The 18714-nt window shown below is 41.0% G+C and overlaps 1 protein-coding gene across 2 annotated transcripts in view; it reads right to left on the bottom strand.

Annotated features, from left to right (window-relative positions):
• GPM6B (glycoprotein M6B) overlaps nucleotides 1-3713 on the bottom strand; it is a 112731-nt gene extending 109018 nt beyond the window's left edge. Inside the window, exon 1 of one of the 2 annotated variants that reach the window (XM_075852788.1) lies at nucleotides 3562-3713. In XM_075852788.1, the coding sequence (XP_075708903.1) occupies nucleotides 3562-3565 (4 nt within the window). In that variant the 5' untranslated portion in view covers nucleotides 3566-3713. The remainder of the gene's footprint in view (nucleotides 1-3561) is intronic. The other variant, XM_075852791.1, reaches the window with a different exon arrangement.
• Nucleotides 3714-18714: the final 15001 nt, after the last annotated feature.

Here is an 18714-nt window from a genome sequence, read left to right as displayed (position 1 = left end):
CCCGGTTGATATAATGTTCCATCGGACAGGTCAGATATCCGAAGAAGAAAATGTAATTCCTTTGTAACCCTTAGGCTGGATTCACGCTGCTGAGTATTTTCCGGCCGGAAATTGGAACATGCTGCCGTTTTTCAAACTTACCCTTACGCGGCACAATTGTGCTCCTAATATTCCATGTACTCCCAGTAATCCTAGTCTTGGTAGAGCTGGATAACAGATTACTAGACTATGGAGAACTCATTTTATGTCTGGCTCTAGAATCACTTGTCTACTATGAAACAAGAGTTAACAAAACATTAACAAATATATAATTCATTGTCTGTATATCATTATGTAATTCTGATTAAACACTGTCACCAGATTATAAATGCCCTATCTCCTACATAATCTGATCGGCGCTGTAATGTAGATAACAGTGGTTTTTATTTTGAAAAAAAACGATCATTTTTTAGCACGTTATGAGCAATTAGTTTCTTAATAGACAACTGGGCGTGTTTTTACTTTTTACCAACTGGGTGTTGTACAGAGGAGTGTGTGAGGCTGACTAATCAGTGTCCTGCACTTCTCATTGTTCCAGCCCAGCATGATCCACAGCAGTGTGATTGTGCAGTGAAAGAAGCTGGGCTGGAACAATGAGAAGTGTATGAGGCTGACCAATCAGTGACTAATCAGTGTCCTGCACTTCTCATTGTTCCAGCCCAGCATGATCCACAGCACAGTGTGATTGTGCAGTGAAAGAAGCTGGGCTGGAACAATGAGAAGTGTATGACGCTGACCAATCAGTGACTAATCAGTGTCCTGCACTTCTCATTGTTCCAGCCCAGCATGATCCACAGCACAGTGTGATTGTGCAGTGAAAGGCCTCATGCACACGACCGTAGCCCGACCGTAGCCGTGTGCACGCCCGTGATTTTCGTGTCGGCCGGCTGCGGACTGTCAGCGGACTGTCAGCCGCAAGCCGCCCGCACATGCACATGGCCGGGCCATTGTTTTCAATGAGCCCGGACCGCAACTCCGGACCATAATAGGACATGTCCGTACTTTCTGCGGTCCGGGTTCCCGGGCCGTGCACGGACCGCAAAAACTACGGTCGTGTGCACGGCCCCATAGAAAAGAATGGGTCCGCAATTCTCCCGTGGATTTGCGGGGGAATTGCGGACGCAAAAACACGGTCGTGTGCATGAGGCCAAAGAAGCTGGGCTGGAACAATGAGAAGTGTATGACGCTGACCAATCAGTGACTAATCAGCGTTATACACTTCTCATTGTTCCAGCCCAGCTTCTTTCACTGCACAATCACACTGTAAGGCCTTATTCAGACGAACGTATAATAGGTCCGTGCAACGGCCCTGTGTTAGTCAATGGGGCCGTTCAGACTGTCAGTGATTTTCACGCAGCGTATGTCCGTTGCGTAACACTCCCGATATGTCCTATATTTGCCTGTTTTTCTTGCATCACGCACCCATTGGGTGCGTGAAAACCGTGCAAGGCACACGGACGCACTTCCGTGTGCCGCGTGTGATGCGTGCTACAGTAGTCAAAACAATGAATGAAAACAGAAAAGCACCACGTGCTTTTCTGTTTACAAACATAAAAATAGAGTGTGACAATGATGGCGGCTGCGCGAAAATCTCGCAGCCACGCATCATATGCTGCTGACACATGGAGCTTTTATGGACCTTTTGCGCACGCAAATCGCACACGCTCGTGTGAATCCGGCTTAACAATGGGCTGGAACAATATGAAGTGTTTGATGCCGATTGGTCAGCGTCATACACTTCTCTGTACAACGCCCAGTTGGTAAAAACACGCCCAGTTGTCTATTAAGAAACAAATTAGCATAAATCTAAAATTGTTTATAACTTGCTCAAAAATTATCGTTTTTCAAAATAAAAACCACTGTCACCTACATTACAGCACCGATCAGATTATGTAGGAGATAGGGCACTTATAAGTTGGATGAAGATTTTTACAAAAACTACTGTTTGCGATTGCCTACGAAAACGACATCTAAAAAAAGGTGACCGACCGGTCATTATCTAAAAATATGGCAGTTTGTTCACCACAATTTTTTTTTTATAACTATGCCCCCGATCTGCCAGTCTGGTATGTTGAGGTTGAGAATGTTTGTATACGATAATGATCAGTCTCCTGGTGGAAAATCGTAATCTAATGTGTATGGCCATCTTGCGATCTACTGATCTAGCGAGTGACACATGAACATTTGGAGCTGCACGTAAAATAGAGGACTCCCCTACAATTTTACGTCTACTCGAGTCCCACCTGGTAACAACTTGAAAAAAAAGTTTAATGCACAACACCAGAGTCGTTTTCACAATCCCAGCCCCCAAAACTTGAAATTGCATATCTACTTGTCAGCAGGTGGACTACGCCAACGTCACACAGCGTCTTCCATTACGCTTCCCAAAAAAGGCAAGGCATTGTTTAAACAATGGGTCACGTCAGGCCCCACTCAATGCATTAGGAACGGGTCAGAAACCTGCTGTGTAGAGAAATTCCATATAGCAGCCTCAAATCCCAGAGACCACTTCTAGAGGACATCCAGAATGAACTAGAAGCACAGAAAAGGTCTAGGACTTTCTCACGCTCGATGACATCAGATTGTTACTGCGGATAAATACTGAAGAGGATGTTGTAAATAGGATTAAAATAACACACCAGGTCTAGTGCTCTAGATTCCTAATATAATGCCCGCGTCATGTATTAAAGGCATCAGATCATACTGGAAACCTATAGGTGTGTGACATATACACTGAAATGCGTTATGATATATAAGGAATAGGTCACATTTTCTATCGTACATTTCGGGCACATCTTTTACGAGTCCATCACACAGTTTATCAGCCACGTTGGAACAGAATAAGAAAAAGTTGCAAATGGGCCATATCTAAAGATGACGACATCTCGCTCGCTCTTTACACCATGTTGGTAAATTTGTCCCTTTTTGCTGATCTCAGGGACCGTTGTTACAATGCGAGCACTGTTTGTTTATATTCTGCTTGTCCGTATAAGTTCTTGTGCTCTTCATGGATATATCCCACATATTCTATCCCTAGTGTAAACTAACCAAACTCACCACCCCAGCAACAATTCACGACATCAGTGCTCGGGATTAGAACGCACACTATATCATGAAGTCAGATAACCACACGTGCCGCTAGATTACTAAATCCCAGAAAAGCCCTGTATTGTAACTCCATGTAATCACTACAGAACACTCCACCAGTAGAAACTTGGAGGGGTCATACCCACAGGGCTGCTCCAGCTACATGAAATCAATGTCTAATAGGAAATGAGCACCTGGTGGTGCTGGGCACAGAAAGGGTCAGTAGTGCGGTGTATATTCCGCTGGAGGACGGTGGAATGGTCACTGTTGGTGCCCTCTCACCTGGCACATGCCCCTGCAGGATGCACTGGGTGAAAGTTTGTAAAGTTCGGATCAGCCTCGGTATTGGAGGGGGTTGTGGTACATAGTATGCAGGGGAAGCTCTGCAGCGCACACATGACAGGGATTAGTGGCACAAGACAGGCGAGCACTTACCCATGATGAGCTCTGTACGAGGTGCCCTGCGCCTTCTTGTCTGTCCCGTGTGAGCGTCTTGTGTGCCCGGCGGGGATGGTACTGAGATGGAGCCGCTTGCTCTCACTTCATTGGAGATGTAGTAGCCGCGGCTGCCTGACACGTTCTGCAGCGCAGAGGGAGGCGGGCCAGTGACGTCACGCAGCCCAGCTGAGGGGCGGTTCTCGCTGCAGTGAGACTCTATGACGTCACCGTTTTTTTTTTTGTTTTTTTTTTAAATATTGGGATAAACTTCACACACGGCTTATAAATACGTTATAGTGGTGAGAGGCGACATACTGCAGAGGTTTTACTCTTGCACTTGTTATGTGTCCCCCAGTGCCTTTATATGTTCCTTATATGTTTGTATCCTAAGGCTGGAATCACACATGCAATTTTTGTGGCATTTTTTTTCGAGCCAGGAATGGATCCAAAAAGAAGGAAAAGTAAAGAGAAAAGACTGATGCATCTCCTCTCTTTTATATTCAACATGTGTTTGGCTAAAAGAAGGAGCAAAAAACAGCACCAAAAACTGCAAGTGTGATTCCGCACCTAAACCCAAACAGAAACTGCAGCAATTATGCATGTGATTGTTTTTTTATTTTTATGACTCATTAACATATTTTGAAAAAAATCAGCATGGAATAATGATCGTGCAGCATATTTTATAACCCATGTTCATATTCACACGGATTCTGTGCTGAAAAGTTTAGATCTGATGGCACTAATAAGCGTGCAAATCGTGCAAATTTGTGGCAGAAATCCAAGGTTTAGGTGTACATACACACTCAGTGAGCGCAGCAGAATGTGCATGACCGGTTCCCTTCAGGCCGGATTCCCACGCGTCGGATAAGCTGCGCAAAACGACACAGCGTATCCGACCTAGATATTGTATTCCATCCGAAAAAAAATGGGTGTCATTTCCTCTGCAGAAAGAAGCGCTAGAAAAAAAAACAAAAAACGCTCATTCTTATCGCGGTTGTAGTCATGGCGATGCGTCCCTCCATTCTCATGCAGTCCGGCCTCCCAGGATGACGCTGCAGCCCATGTGACCGCTGGAGCCCGTAATTGGCTGCAGCAGTCACATGGGATGAAATGTCATCCCAGGACTTGCGTAATGATTTCTGTTTTTACAGGAGCCATAGTGGATATGACAGATCCGTTATAATCCATCATGACGGATCCGTGTTTTTCTTCATTGACTGATAATGGAACAGTCATGTTTCCATTAAGTATCGGTTAGTTTTTTTGCTGGATACATGCACACATTGCGTATTTTTCTGCAGAAATATGCTGCAAAAACGCAGGAAACCGAAAGAAATTCGCAGGAAAAAAAACACACCTGAAGATACGTTCCTTGATTCGGTTTTCGGTTTTTACGTTTTGATTCGTAAATCGCGGAATTTTGATGTGCGATTTTCCTCTGCACTAGGCAGATAGAATTCGCAAGCGGAAACGCAAGATAAACGTACATGCCACAGATTTTAATATCCACACTGCAGGTCATTTTATTTGCGGGAAAATACGGCAGCGAGTACATGAAATTTCCTGGACTCTCATTGTCTATGCTGGTACTGTATTACGCTAAGGCTTTGCCGCACGCAAATACGCTCAGCAAAACCGCACATAATACACATCGTCGTGTGCATTGACCCTTAGCGTGTACGGCAGGAACTTGGCTGTTTCCGTCATTCACATTTTAAATGGTGCGGCAGCGTCCATCCATGACCGCCATTCAATTCAAAATCCTCCTCACTGCAAACGTGGTGAGAAGGAACACGGTCATACGTTTATCAGCTATCCTGTGGATAGATGATAAATGTTAATTGTTGAAAGACCCCTTTAATGACCTTTAACTTTTGTAATGTGATAAGGCTAATTCCTGAAATAAAAACGTCTTTGCTTTGTAAATGAACATTATATATTGCCATGACATTGCCATAGTATTAAATCTTCTTATGTGAATTCCTGTCATACAAGGGTTAATCCTGTCATCAACAACTCGAATCTCATTAGGCTCCTCAGCCTGATCCACAGAACACTAGATGTGATAATCTTGGATTAACTGCCAAGTAAAGTGAAAAGATTCTGCTATTCCATAAAAATAGTCTTTGTTTAGAACAGTCATAAAACTGACAGCATTATCGTTTTACTATGGAAGGGCATTGATGCTATCTGGCAGTACCACAGACAGAACATAGTACGTACGTACGTACGTACGTACGTACGTATGTATGTATGTATGTATGTATGTATGTATGCGCGCGTGTATGTATGTACGTATGTATGTATGTATGTATGTATGTATGTATATATGTGTGTGTGTGTGTGTGTGTGTGAGTGTGTGTATGTATGTATTGTGTACGTATATATGTGTGTGTGTGTGTATGTATGTATATGTGTGTGTGTGTGTGTGTGTGTGTGTGTGTATGTATATATGTGTGTGTGTATGTATGTATGTATGTATGTATGTATGTATGTGCGCGTGTATGTATGTATGTATGTATATATGTGTGTGTGTATGTATGTATTGTGTACGTATATGTGTGTGTGTATGTATGTATGTATGTATATATGTGTGTGTATGTATGTATGTATGTATGCGTGTATGTATGTACATATGTACGTATGTATGTATATATGTGTGTGTGAGTGTGTGTATGTATGTATTGTGTACGTACGTACGTATATATGTGTGTGTGTGTATGTATGTATGTATGTGCGTATGTATGTGCGCGTGTGTGTACGTACGTACGTATGTACGTACGTACGTACGTACGTACGTACGTACGTATGTATATATGTGTGTGAGTGTTTGTATGTATGTATTGTGTACGTACGTACGTACGTACGTACGTACGTACGTACGTACGTGTGTATGTATGTATGTATGTATGTATATTGTTATGCAAGGCTTATTTGAGGTCAACTGCATTGTCAATGTTTCATGCTGGTGATTGTGTATGGCCGGGTTTACTTACTGCGTATGTCTCTGAATTTTTTTTTATTAACCAGACCTTTTTTCGTATTGTAAATCCGCATGCGTCTTTGGATGGGACTTCCCCTATTGAATTGAAATGGATGAAATCCACAAAATGAACATGCAAAATCTGCAATGGATATGAAAATCCATAGCATACTCAAATATGTACAGATTTTTTTTTCACAACATGTAAATAAGGTTTTCCAAATCCCATTCACATGCATTGTGGTATCTTGGGGAAAGAATCCAGGCCAAATCCACAGTGTGTGATCCGGGCCTAACGGTGGTGAGGGGAAAGTTGTCTTATCACATAACAGGCCCCTTAAAGGGGTTGTCCAGAATTAGAAAAACATGGCTGCTTTCTTTCAAAAACAGTGCCATATTTGTCCACAGGCTGTGTGTGGTATTGCAGCTCAGAACCATTCACTTCAATGACATGTGTGGTGCCGTTTGTGGAAGAAAGCAGTTATTTTTCTAATCCCATCCATCCCTTTAAGGGTAGGAACACACACAGCACGTTCAGGGCGGATACCTGAATCCTGCAGGGAATGCCATCTGAAAAACCACACTATATCTAAAAAAAAATGTGCGTAGTCCGGCCTCCTAAAATGAAGTTGCAGGCCATGTGACCGCTGCAGTCAATCACAGGAGGCCGGACTGGAGAAGAAGCAGGGAATTCTGGATAAGTATAACTTTATTTATTTGTTCTTACTTGCGATTTTTTGCAGCGGAATCACTGCGATTCCGCTGCAAGTGTCGCAACACATACTACTTTTTGCGGGTTTAAGCATCCCATTGATTTTATTAGGTAAAATCCGCAACACAATTTGACATGCTGCGGCTGAAAAAACCGCACGCCAGGTCAATTTCAGAGTGTTTTTCCACTATGTGCGGGAATGTTGAAATCTCACCCACACTGCTGCTACTGTATTACGTTGCAGATTTTTGGCAATGAAATCCGCAGTATTTACGCCTAGTGTGTTCCTACCCTAAAGGCTATGTACATCTTTGGAAGCAATTGTTTTGCATTAAATCTATGTTTTATGTGTGTATAAACATTTTTTGAATTGACTTTTATAAAAAAAATAATAATCGTTTTTACGATACAGCCTCTATGTATCCTCTATATATATACTAGTCCTTCTCAATGAATTAGAATATCATCAAAAAGTGAATTTATTTCAGTAATTCAATTCAAAAAGTGAAGCTCATATATTATGTAGATTCATTACACACAGAGTGATCTATTTCCAGAATTTTTTCTTTTAATGTTGATGATTATGGTAACAGTTAATGAAAACCCAAAATTTTGTGTCTCAGAAAATGAGAATATTATATAATCCCAATTCAAAAATAATTTTTAATGCCGAAATATAGGCCTACTGAAAAGTATGTCCAGTATATGCCCTCAATACTTGGTCGGGGCTCCTTTTGCATGAATTACTGCATCAATGCGGCGTGGCATGGAGGCGATCAGCCTGTGGCACTGCTGAGGTGTTATCAATGCGGCGTGGCATGGAGGTGATCAGCCTGTGGCACTGCTGAGGTGTTATGGAAGACCAGGTTGCTTTGATTTTGGCCTTCAGCTCGTCTGCATTGTTGGGTCTGGTGTCTCATCTTCCTCTTGACAATACCCCATAGATCCTCTGTGGGGTTTAGGTCAGGTGAGTTTGCTGGCCAGTCAAGTGCAGTGATACTTGTGGTTATTGTACCAGGTATTGGTACTTTTGGCAGTGTGGGCAGGTGCCAAGCCCTGCTAGAAAATGAAATCACATCTTCATAAAGCTTGTCAGCAGAGGGAAGCATGAAGCACTCTAAAATTTCCTACTAGACGGCTGCGCTGACTCTGGACTTGATATAACACAGTGGACAGGCACTAATACACTGCAATAAAAAAGTATTGCAGTGTATTATAAAAGAGATCGGAGGATCGCATAGTAATATCCCCTAGTGGGACTAGTAAAAAAGTATATAAATAAGATTAATAAAGTTAATAAAATAAAATAAAAACAATGCAAAAATTGCTGTTTTCTGTAAATCCTTCCTTAAAAAAAAATGTGATAAAAAGTGATCAACAATTCGCATCTACTCCAAAATGGTACCAATAAAAACTACAAGCTGTCCATCAAAAAATGCCCTCATACAACTGCATCGGCGAAAAAATAAAAAAGTTGTGGCTCTTGAAATATCAGACACAGAAACAAATAATTTTGAAAAAAAAGTGTTTTTACTGTGTAAAAGTAGTAAAACATGCAAAATCTATATAAATTTGGTATTGTTACAATCGTAACAACCCGCTGAATAAAGTTATTGTGTTATTTATACCACACGGTAAACTGCGTAAATTTAGGACGCAAAAAAGTGTGTCAAAATTTCAGTTTTTTTCTATTCTCCCCCCAAAAAAAGTTAATAAAAGTTAATCAATAAATTCTAAGTACCCCAAAATGGTGCTATTAAAAAAAAAACAACTTGTCCCGCAAAAAACAAGACCTTATACAGCTATGTCGAGGCAAAAATAAAAAAGTTATAGCTCTTTGAATGAAACTATGGAAAAACGTAAAAAATAGCTTGGTCGTGAAGGCCTAATATAGGCTGGTCACTAAGGGGTTAAGGAAGCAAAGATCTGTATCATAAAAACAAAAATCAATTAAAACTAATTTGTAAACACAGAAAACCGATTTAATAATAATTAAAAAAAAAAAAAGTGCACATAGCCTTGAAGGCTGAAAATTGAATTTTTAATGTACAAGGTTTTAGACCTTTTTCAAGGTCTGACTAAAGGATTCCTAAAACTTTTGAAATATCCTCCGACAGTTCCTTTTTTTTTTTTTTTTTAATAAGATGTTGTTTTTGTAGTCCGTGTTTTTTGTTTTTGTTAATGCAGTATGCTATGTTTAATTTTTTAATATGTCTTAAAAAACGCATCAAGAAACATGTACAAAAACACGTTACTCAAAAAAATGCAGTTTAAACATAAATAAAACCAAACAAAAACCACTTGTTGAATCTATGCTACAAAAATTAGAACAAAGCAGCACACTCTACATATAAAAAGATGGCAGACAAGCGAGTTACGGTGATTTTACCAATCACCACGGTAAGGCCTTTTTCACACAGTGCAGATTTGTTGCTGATTTTGCATGCATTTTTTTAAGCCAAAACGAGAATTGGATCCAGGAGAGCAGACCTATAAGGCCTTCATTTATACCGTATATCTCTTCTGTTCAGGTTCCATTCCTAGTTTTGGATTAAAAAATACACGCAAAATCTGCACAATGTAAACAAGGCCTGAATGTTTTTTTCCAGCAGCTGGACTCCAGTAAGTACACAAGAGTAGCACCATCATAACGAAGGATCTATATGCTCTCTTCTATGACAGTACCATAAATTGTTTAAAGAGGCTCTGTCACCACATTATAAGTGGCCTATATTGTACATGATGTGATCGGCGCTGTAATGTAGATCACAGCAGTGTTTTTTATTTAGAAAAACTATCATTTTTGATGGAGTTATGGCCTATATTAGCTTTATGCTAATGAGTTTCTCAATGGACAACTGGGCGTGTTTTACTATATAACCAAGTGGGCGTTGTACAGAGGAGTGTATGACGCTGACCAATCAGCATCATGCACTTCTCTCCATTCATTTACACTGCAGATAGCGATATAGCTATATCGCTATGTGCAGCCACATAAACACACTATAATGTTACTGCAGTGTCCTGACAATGAATACATATTACCTCCAGCCAGGACGTGATGTGTATTCAGAATCCTGACCACTTCTGTAGCATCTGTGTGATTTACAGCACAGCACAGCGAGATCTCGCTGTAAATGACAATTTACAGCGTAATCTCGCGAGACTACGCCTGCTATGCTCTAAATCACAGAGATGCTACAGAAGTGGTCAGGAGAATGAATACACGTCATGGCTGGAGGTAATGTATATTCATTATCAGGACACTGCAGTAATGTTATAGTGTGTTTATGTGGCTGCACATAGCGATATAGCTATATCACTATCTGCAGTGTAAATGAATGGGGAGAAGTGTATGACGCTGATTGGTCACTGATTGGTCAGCGTAATACACTTCTCTCTACAACGCCCACTTGACCAAAAAGTAAAACACGGCCAGTTGTTCATTAAGAAACTCATTAGCATAAAGCTAAAATAGGTCATAACTCCGTAAAAAATGATCGTTTTTCTAAATGAAAAACACTGCTGTAATCTACAGCGCCGATCACGTCATGTACAATATAGGCCACTTATAATGTGGTGACAGAGCCTCTTTAATCTAAAACTGGTTTTATGGTAAAATTCCTTATAGCTTATTCGGCTGTGTTTTTTGTGTAATTGTGTGAATAGAATTATATACATGGTTGAGTTAAAAAAAAAAAAAATAGTGGTCAATAAATATAAGAAAACCTAATATTTACTTCAAACAAATACTCTCAGAATTACTATATATTTCCTCCCTCTAATTCTCGCTACACTTACCACAAAAAACACATTCCCTGAAGAGTCCAAGCACTTTGTTGCCGTATAATAAAAAGAAAAATATTGGCTTATACCAAAAGAAAAATCTGACAACATTCTTTCTGGTTATTGAACTGTAGACAGTACATTTTACAGAGGAACAGGACTTCAGGACACATAAGTGATCTATGTGTAAGACGAGTTGTATTAGGGCCTGTTCACATCACTGTTCATTTCCGTTCCGGGGTTCCGTCGGGTGAACCCCGCAACGGAAAGTGAAACTGACAGCACAGCTTCCGTTCCAGTCACCATTGATCTCAATAGTGACGGAAACATCGCTAATGCTTACGGTTTAGCGGACGTGTGCACTCCCGAGCGCCGAGCATGGTACTGTCCGGGGTGCTGGAAGAGTTAATGGGCTGCACTGATCGGCCGTAACTCTTTCAGCACCCTGGACAGTACCATGCTCGGCACTCGGAAAATACAATTTTAATGTAATAAAAACAAATAAAAAATAAGTTCATACTTACATTCCTCCTGTCCGGCCTCCAGCAATGACATTTCATCCATGTCGCCGCTGCAGCCAATCACAGGCTGTAGTGGCGGTCACGCACGTCATGATGATGTCAGAAGGCCGGCCTCCAGGGATGACATCCCACGTGACCGCCTCTGCAGCCAATCACAGGCTGCAGCGGCCTCTGCAGCCATTCACAGGCTACCGCGTCATTCAGGAAGGTCGGACTGGAGGAAGAAGAGGGACTCGTCACCAAGACAACGACCGGGTATGTATGAACTATCAGTGATTAATAGAAAGAAGTGGCTGCCGATTAGTGTAATATTTCTGTAATGTATTTCTGCCCGCCCAGCCGTTGCTAGGCAACGGCTCCGTCACACACGGACGGCACACGGACGCCTTCCGCGTGCATTCTGTTTTCTTGACGGCCCCATTGACTTGCATGGGTCACAGAATCTCGGACCAAAGTAGGACATGCTCTACTTTGTATCGGAATAGAGCAACGGGACCGTCAAAGAAACTGAAGTTAGCATGGCCCCATTATTATGAATGGGTCAGTGTGCTAGCCATCAGAAAAACGGCTAGCACCCAGAAGGAAAAAACTGAAGTGGGCATGGGGCCTTAATCTGAGGCACGAGATGTGATGAATTTAACCTCCATGTGCCTCACATTAAGGGTTTATTCAGAGGAAGCGATTTCCTTCAGGTATACATTCATTTGTAGTATTGATCCAGGTGAGACAACATACTTGGGAGAACCTGCTTAGATGGTTTTTGATAAAGTTCTTATTTGTGGAAAAAATATTGTAAATTTAAGGTAAACTCCAGGGGAGGTGCAACATCAACTATGTACCTGCATATTCAAAGAGCTTTATGATCCCTGTATTCACGGTTAGGCTGGGTTCACACGACCACATTAACGTCCGTAATGGACGGACGTATTTCGGCCGGAAGTCCCGGACCGAACACAGTGCAGGGAGCCGGGCTCCTAGCATCATAGTTACGTACGACGCTGGGAGTCCCTGCCTCTCCGTGGAACTACTGTCCCGTACCGAAAACATGATTACAGTACGGGACAGTAGTCCTGCAGCGAGGCAGGGACTCCTAGCGTCGTACATAAGTGTGATGCTAGGAGCCCGGCTCCCTGCAGTGTGTTCGGTCCGATACTTGCAGCCGAAATACGTCCGTCAATTACGGACATAATGCCCTCGTGTGCACATACCCTGATGGCTCCGCAAAGAGTTCAAGTTAGGCCAAATTCAGACGACCATAGTATACGTCCGTGTGACGCCCATTAAAACCACGGCCATCACACGGACGCATGCATTTCAATGGGGCCGTTCACACGGCCATTGTTTTAACGGACCGTGTGAAGGGTCCGTTGAAAAATAGAACACGTCCTCTTCTCTTCCATTATCACGGATCCCCCGATAGTCTCAAGTCTATAGGGATCCGTGAAAACGAGTCCCGCACGGGTGCAACTTGGACGTGAAGTTTTTCACGTCCGAGTTTGCACTAGTTTGTGTGAATCTGGCCATAGAACATTCGATAACCTGCACCACTGCATTTCTTTTCCAATGAATGTGGCATGGTGGCTGTAGTTGATACATGTGCCATAGTTTGCATTCTACCAAGGGAAATATCTGGATGGTATCTTTAGGTTCAACTTCTCCCTGTTTTAAAGATTGTAATGTAATATACAACAGATATGAACTAAAATCTGTTGCCTTATAGACATATCCTCCTAGAGGAAACAGGGTAGCAAACATACTTTTCACAATAAGGCATCATTTACACGAGCGTAATATACGCACCTATATTAGGCTATGGGGCAGTGCAGACAGTCCGTGAGTTTTGCGCAGCGTGAATGCGCTGCGTAAAACTCACGACATGTTCTATATTTCAGCATTTTTTCGCGCATTACGCACCCATTGAAGTCAATGGGTGCGTGAAAACCACGCAGGTCGCACGGAAGCACTTCCGTGCGACCTGCGTGGTTCGCGCAACAGCTGTCAAACTCAGAATGTAAACAGAAAAGCACCTTGTGTCTTCAGCTCCCTCCATAAGTTTTCGATGGGATTAACCCCTTAGTGTCTAAGCCTGTTTTGGCCTTCAGGACCAGCCCCATTTTTGCAAATCTGACGTGTGTCACTTTATGTGGTAATAACTCCAGAATGCTTTTACCTATCCAAGCGATTCTGGGATTGTTTTCTCGTGACATGTTGTACTTTATGATACTGAAAAAATTTAGTCGTTAAATTCAATATTTATTTGTAAGAAACGCCAAGATTTAGAGAAAATTAGCAAAAATTAGCATTTTTCTAAATTTTAATGTATTTACTTGTAAAACAGATAGTAATACCACACAAAATACTTACTAGTTAACATTTCCCATATGTCTACTTTATGCTTGCGTCGTTTTTTGAACATTCTTTTATTTTTCTAGGACGTTACAAGGCTTAGAACTTTAGCAGCAATTTCTCATATTTTTAAGAAAATTTCAAAAGGCTATTTTTTCAGGGACCAGTTCAGTTCTGAAATGGCTTTGAGGGCCTTATATATTAGAAAGTCCCCATAAATCACCCTATTTTGAAAACTGAACCCATCAAAGTATTCAAAACAGCATTCACAAAGTGTTTTAGCCCTTTAGGCGTTTCACAGGAATTAAAGAAAAGTAGAGGTGAAATTTACAAATTTCATTTTTTTTCTTCAAAAATTCATTCCTAATAAATTTTTTATGTACCACAGAAGGTTTTACCCAAGAAATGCAACTCAATATTTATTGCCCAGATTCTGCAGTTTTTAGAAATATCCCACATGTGGCCCTAGTGTGCTACTGGACTGAAACACAGGCCTCAGAAGCAAAGGAGCACTTAGTGGATTTTGGGCCTCCTTTTTTTAGAATATATTTTAGGTACCATGTCAGGTTTGAGGAGGTCTTGTGCTGCCAAAACAGTGGAAACCCCCCAAAAGTGACCCCATTTTGGAAACTACACCCCTCAATGAATTTATCTATGGGTATAGTTAGCATTTTGAACCCACAGTTTTTTTGCTAAGTTTATTTGAATTAGTATGTGAAGATGAAAATCTACTTTTTTGGTGAAAAAACTTAGAAATTTTAAATTTTTACAAGGAATATAGTAGAAAAAACACCCCAACATATGTAAAGCAATTTCTTCCGATTATAGCAATACCCCATATGTGGTAATAAACTGCTGTTTGGACCCACAGCAGGGCTCAGAAGGGAAGGAGCGCCATTTGGATTTTGGATTTCTGATTTTGCTGGAATAGTTTTCAGTGCCGTGTCGCGTTTGCAATGCACTGGAGGGATGAAAACAGTGGAAACCCCCCAAAAGTGACCCCATTTTGGAAACTATACCCCTCAAGGAATTTATCTATGGGTATAGTTAGTATTTTAAACCCACAGTTTTTTTGCTAAGTTTATTTGAATTAGTATGTGAAGATGAAAATCTACTTTTTTGGTGAAAAAAGGTAGCCATTTTTAATTTTTACAAGGAATAAAGGAGAAAAAGCACCGCAACATTTGTAAAACAATTTCTCCTGATTACGTAAATACCCCATATGTGGTAATAAACTGCTGTTTGGACCCACACCGGGGCTTAGAAGGGAAGGAGCGCTATTTGGCTTTTGGAGCTCAAATTTAGCTGGAATAGTTTTTGGGTGTCATGTCGAATTTGCAAAGCCCCTGAGAGACCGAAACAGTGGAAGCCCCCCAAAAGTAACCCCATTTGGGAAACTACACCACTTAAGGTATCTAGGGGTATAGTGAGCTTTTGCAGAATTTATTAGAATTAGGGCGTGAAAATGAATATCAACATTATTTCCACTAAAATGTTGATTTTTTTCAATTTCACAAAGGATAAAGGAGGAAATGCACCCCAACATTTGTAAAGCAATTTCTCCCAAGTACGGCTATACCCCACATGTGGTCATAAATGTTTTTTTCATTCGAAAGTAATTAACCCTTTACGAACTGATTCATGTTTTGCTTTTTTGTTTTTCCTCCCCGCTTTCCGAGAGCCACTACTTTTTTATTTTTCCGTCAATAGAGCGGTGTCAGAGCTTATTTTTTGCGGGACGAGCTGTAGTTTTTATTGGTACCATTTTTTGGTACATAAGACTTTTTTAGCACTTTTTATTAAATTTTTTGTTAGAGCCAGGGTGACCAAAAAAACGCGATTTTGCCGTTTAAAATTCTTTATTTTTCACGGCGTTTACCGTGTGAGTTAAATAATGGTATATTCTAATAGCTTGGACTTTTACGGACGCAGCAATACCAATTTTGTGTATTTTTTTACATTACGTTAGAGAAAAAATGTGAAAAGGGTTTCTTTTTGGACTTTAAATATTTATTTAATTTTTTCCACTGATAATAACTATTTACTTTTGTTTTTACATATTTTATTAGTCCCCCTGGGAGACTTGAACCAGCGATCGTTAAATCACTGTTAGAATACACTACAATACTAATGTATTGCAGTATATTGTCATTTTTACAGGCTCCTGTAACAGCGCGATCGCTGTTTCTGTCCGTTAGTCCCGGGTATCAGATGTAATACACAGCTGACACCTACAGCGTATGGCGCGGGCTCAGCGCGTGAGACGCTCCATATATCACCCCCCACACCACGACATGCTATTAAGTCATGGTGCGCGAAGGGTTTAATGCGCAGCGGATGGTGCAGAGTGAAAATTAAAATTTTCCACTGATGTGTCATTTTAGTGCACTATATGTTGTGCCCAGTTTGTGCCACAAATACCACATAAAATATTAACAGGGTTCTCCCGGGTATGGCGATGCCATATCGGTGGACGTAAACGGCTGTTTGGGCACGCTGTAGGGCTCAGAAGGGAGGGACGCCATTTGGCTTTTGGAGCGCATATTTTGCTTGGTAGTAGCTCTGGCGTTTTGCTGGTATTTCAGTTTATAATGTGGGGGCACATGTAGGCTGGGCAGAGTACATCAGGGGCATAATGAGAGGGTATAATAATGGGGTAAATAAATAATAATCCACAGATCTGTGGCCAGTGTCGCGCTTATAAATGGCGCCCGATCTTATCTGCTTTTGGAACACTCAGCACATTTTGCATCGCCATAATCTGGGAGCCGCAACTTTTTTTATTTTTTCACCACCGGAGCCGTGTGAGGGCTTATTTGTTGCGGGACAATCTGTAATTTTCATTGGTACCATTTTGGGGTACATGTGATTTTGTTGATCACTTTTTATTCCATTTTTCGGCAAGCCAGGTGACCAAAAACCATCAATTCTGACAATGATTTTTATTTATTTTTGACGGCGTTTACCCGGGGCTATAAATGACTATTATACTTTATTCTGCTGGTCGGTACGATTACGGCGATACCAGATGTATATAAGTTTTTTTATGTTTTGCAGCGTTTGCGCAATAAAATAACTTATTTAGAAAATAATTTATTTTTTGTATCCCCATATTCTGAGAGCCATAACCTTTTTATTTTTCAGTCAAAAAAGCTGTGTAAGGGCTTGTTTTTTGCGGGACGGGTTGTAGTTTGTATCGGTACTATTTTGGCGTACATGCGACTTTTGATCACTTTTTATTGTATATTTTGGGAGGGGTGGTGACCAAAAAAATAGTGATTCTGGCATTGTTTTTCGTTTATTTTTTATGCGGCGTTCACAGTGCGGGAAAAATAATATTATAGTTTTATAGTTGGGGTCGTTACGAACGCGGTGATACCAAATATGTGTAATTTTTTTTTACGTATTCATTTTTTTTCCTATAATAAAAGACTTATAATAGGAAAAAATGCAGTTCTTGTTTATATCACTTGTAACTTTTATTTTTACACTTTTTTTAAAACATTTTTATTCTTTTTTTTACTTTTTTCACTTGTCCCACTAGGGGACTGCCTTCTTGAGCAGGGGGACCTTGCGGGCACTGCAGGATTTTAATCCATTACGGCGTAATGTGTTACCAATGGTTTTCTTGGTGACTGTGGTCCCAGCTGCCTTGAGATCATTAACAAGTTCCCCCCGTGTTGTTTTCGGCTGAGCTCCCACCTTCCTCAGGATCAAGGATACCCCACGAGGTGAGATTTTGTGTGGAGCCCCAGATCGATGTCGATTGACAGTCATTTTGTATGTCTTCCATTTTCTTACTATTGCACGAACAGTTGTCTCCTTCTCACCCAGCGTCTTACTTATGGTTTTGTAGCCCATTCCTGCCTTGTGCAGGTCTATGATCTTGTCCCTGACATCCTTAGAAAGCTCTTTGGTCTTGCCCATGTTGTAGAGGTTAGAGTCAGACTGATTAATTGAGTCTGTGGACAGGAGTCTTTTATACAGGTGACCATGTAAGACAGCTGTCTTTAATGCAGGCACCAAGTTCATTTGGAGGGTGTAACTGGTCTGGAGGAGGCTGAACTCTTAATGGTTGGTAGGGGAACAAATACTTATTTCTCTGTGCACAATGCAAATAAATATATATAATTTTGACAATGTGATTTTCTGTTTTTTTTTTTAAATATAATCTCTCTCTCACTGGTAAAATTAACCTAGCCTAAAAATTCTAGACTGTTCATGTCTTTGACAGTGGGCAAACTTACAAAATCACCAAGGGATCAAATACTTATTTCCTTCACTGTAGAGGTTGGATAGAGCAACTCTCCCCACACTTTTCAAGTGTCTTTTTGACAGTCATCGGGCCAAGGTACCCCAGAAAAATAACGGACGTCTCTCCGTATTTTAAAGTGTGACTTCTGTATTGCTCTCAAGAGAAGAGAAAGATATTGGAAATGTAACAATTTTAATTCTACCAACCGAACCAAAGTGGGTGCGATAACCAGGCTTTAAGTTATTCTCCCCATGTTTGCATTTTTCGTACAGGTTTTCCTACGCTCGTGTGAGCGTTCAGCTGCTTCGTGTCTGTTCGGCTTTTTCCGGAAACCCAATGTATCGGTGTACGGGCTAATGGACTTTCTATTGATTCCGTACACAGATACATTTATTTCCAGAAAGAGCCAAACAGACACGAAGCGGCTGAGCGCACACACGAGCGCTTCAGCTGCTTCATTCTAGCGATTGGTGGGGGTCTCAGTGCTCGGACCCCCACCAAACCAAACTTCTGACATGTAATATTGACATGTCAGAAGTTCGTCAAA

This window comes from Rhinoderma darwinii, chromosome 2 (assembly GCF_050947455.1).
Source record: "Rhinoderma darwinii isolate aRhiDar2 chromosome 2, aRhiDar2.hap1, whole genome shotgun sequence".
NCBI lineage: Eukaryota > Metazoa > Chordata > Amphibia > Anura > Rhinodermatidae > Rhinoderma > Rhinoderma darwinii.
Note: the sequence above shows the minus strand (reverse complement) of the source record. Positions and strands in the feature narration are given on the sequence as shown.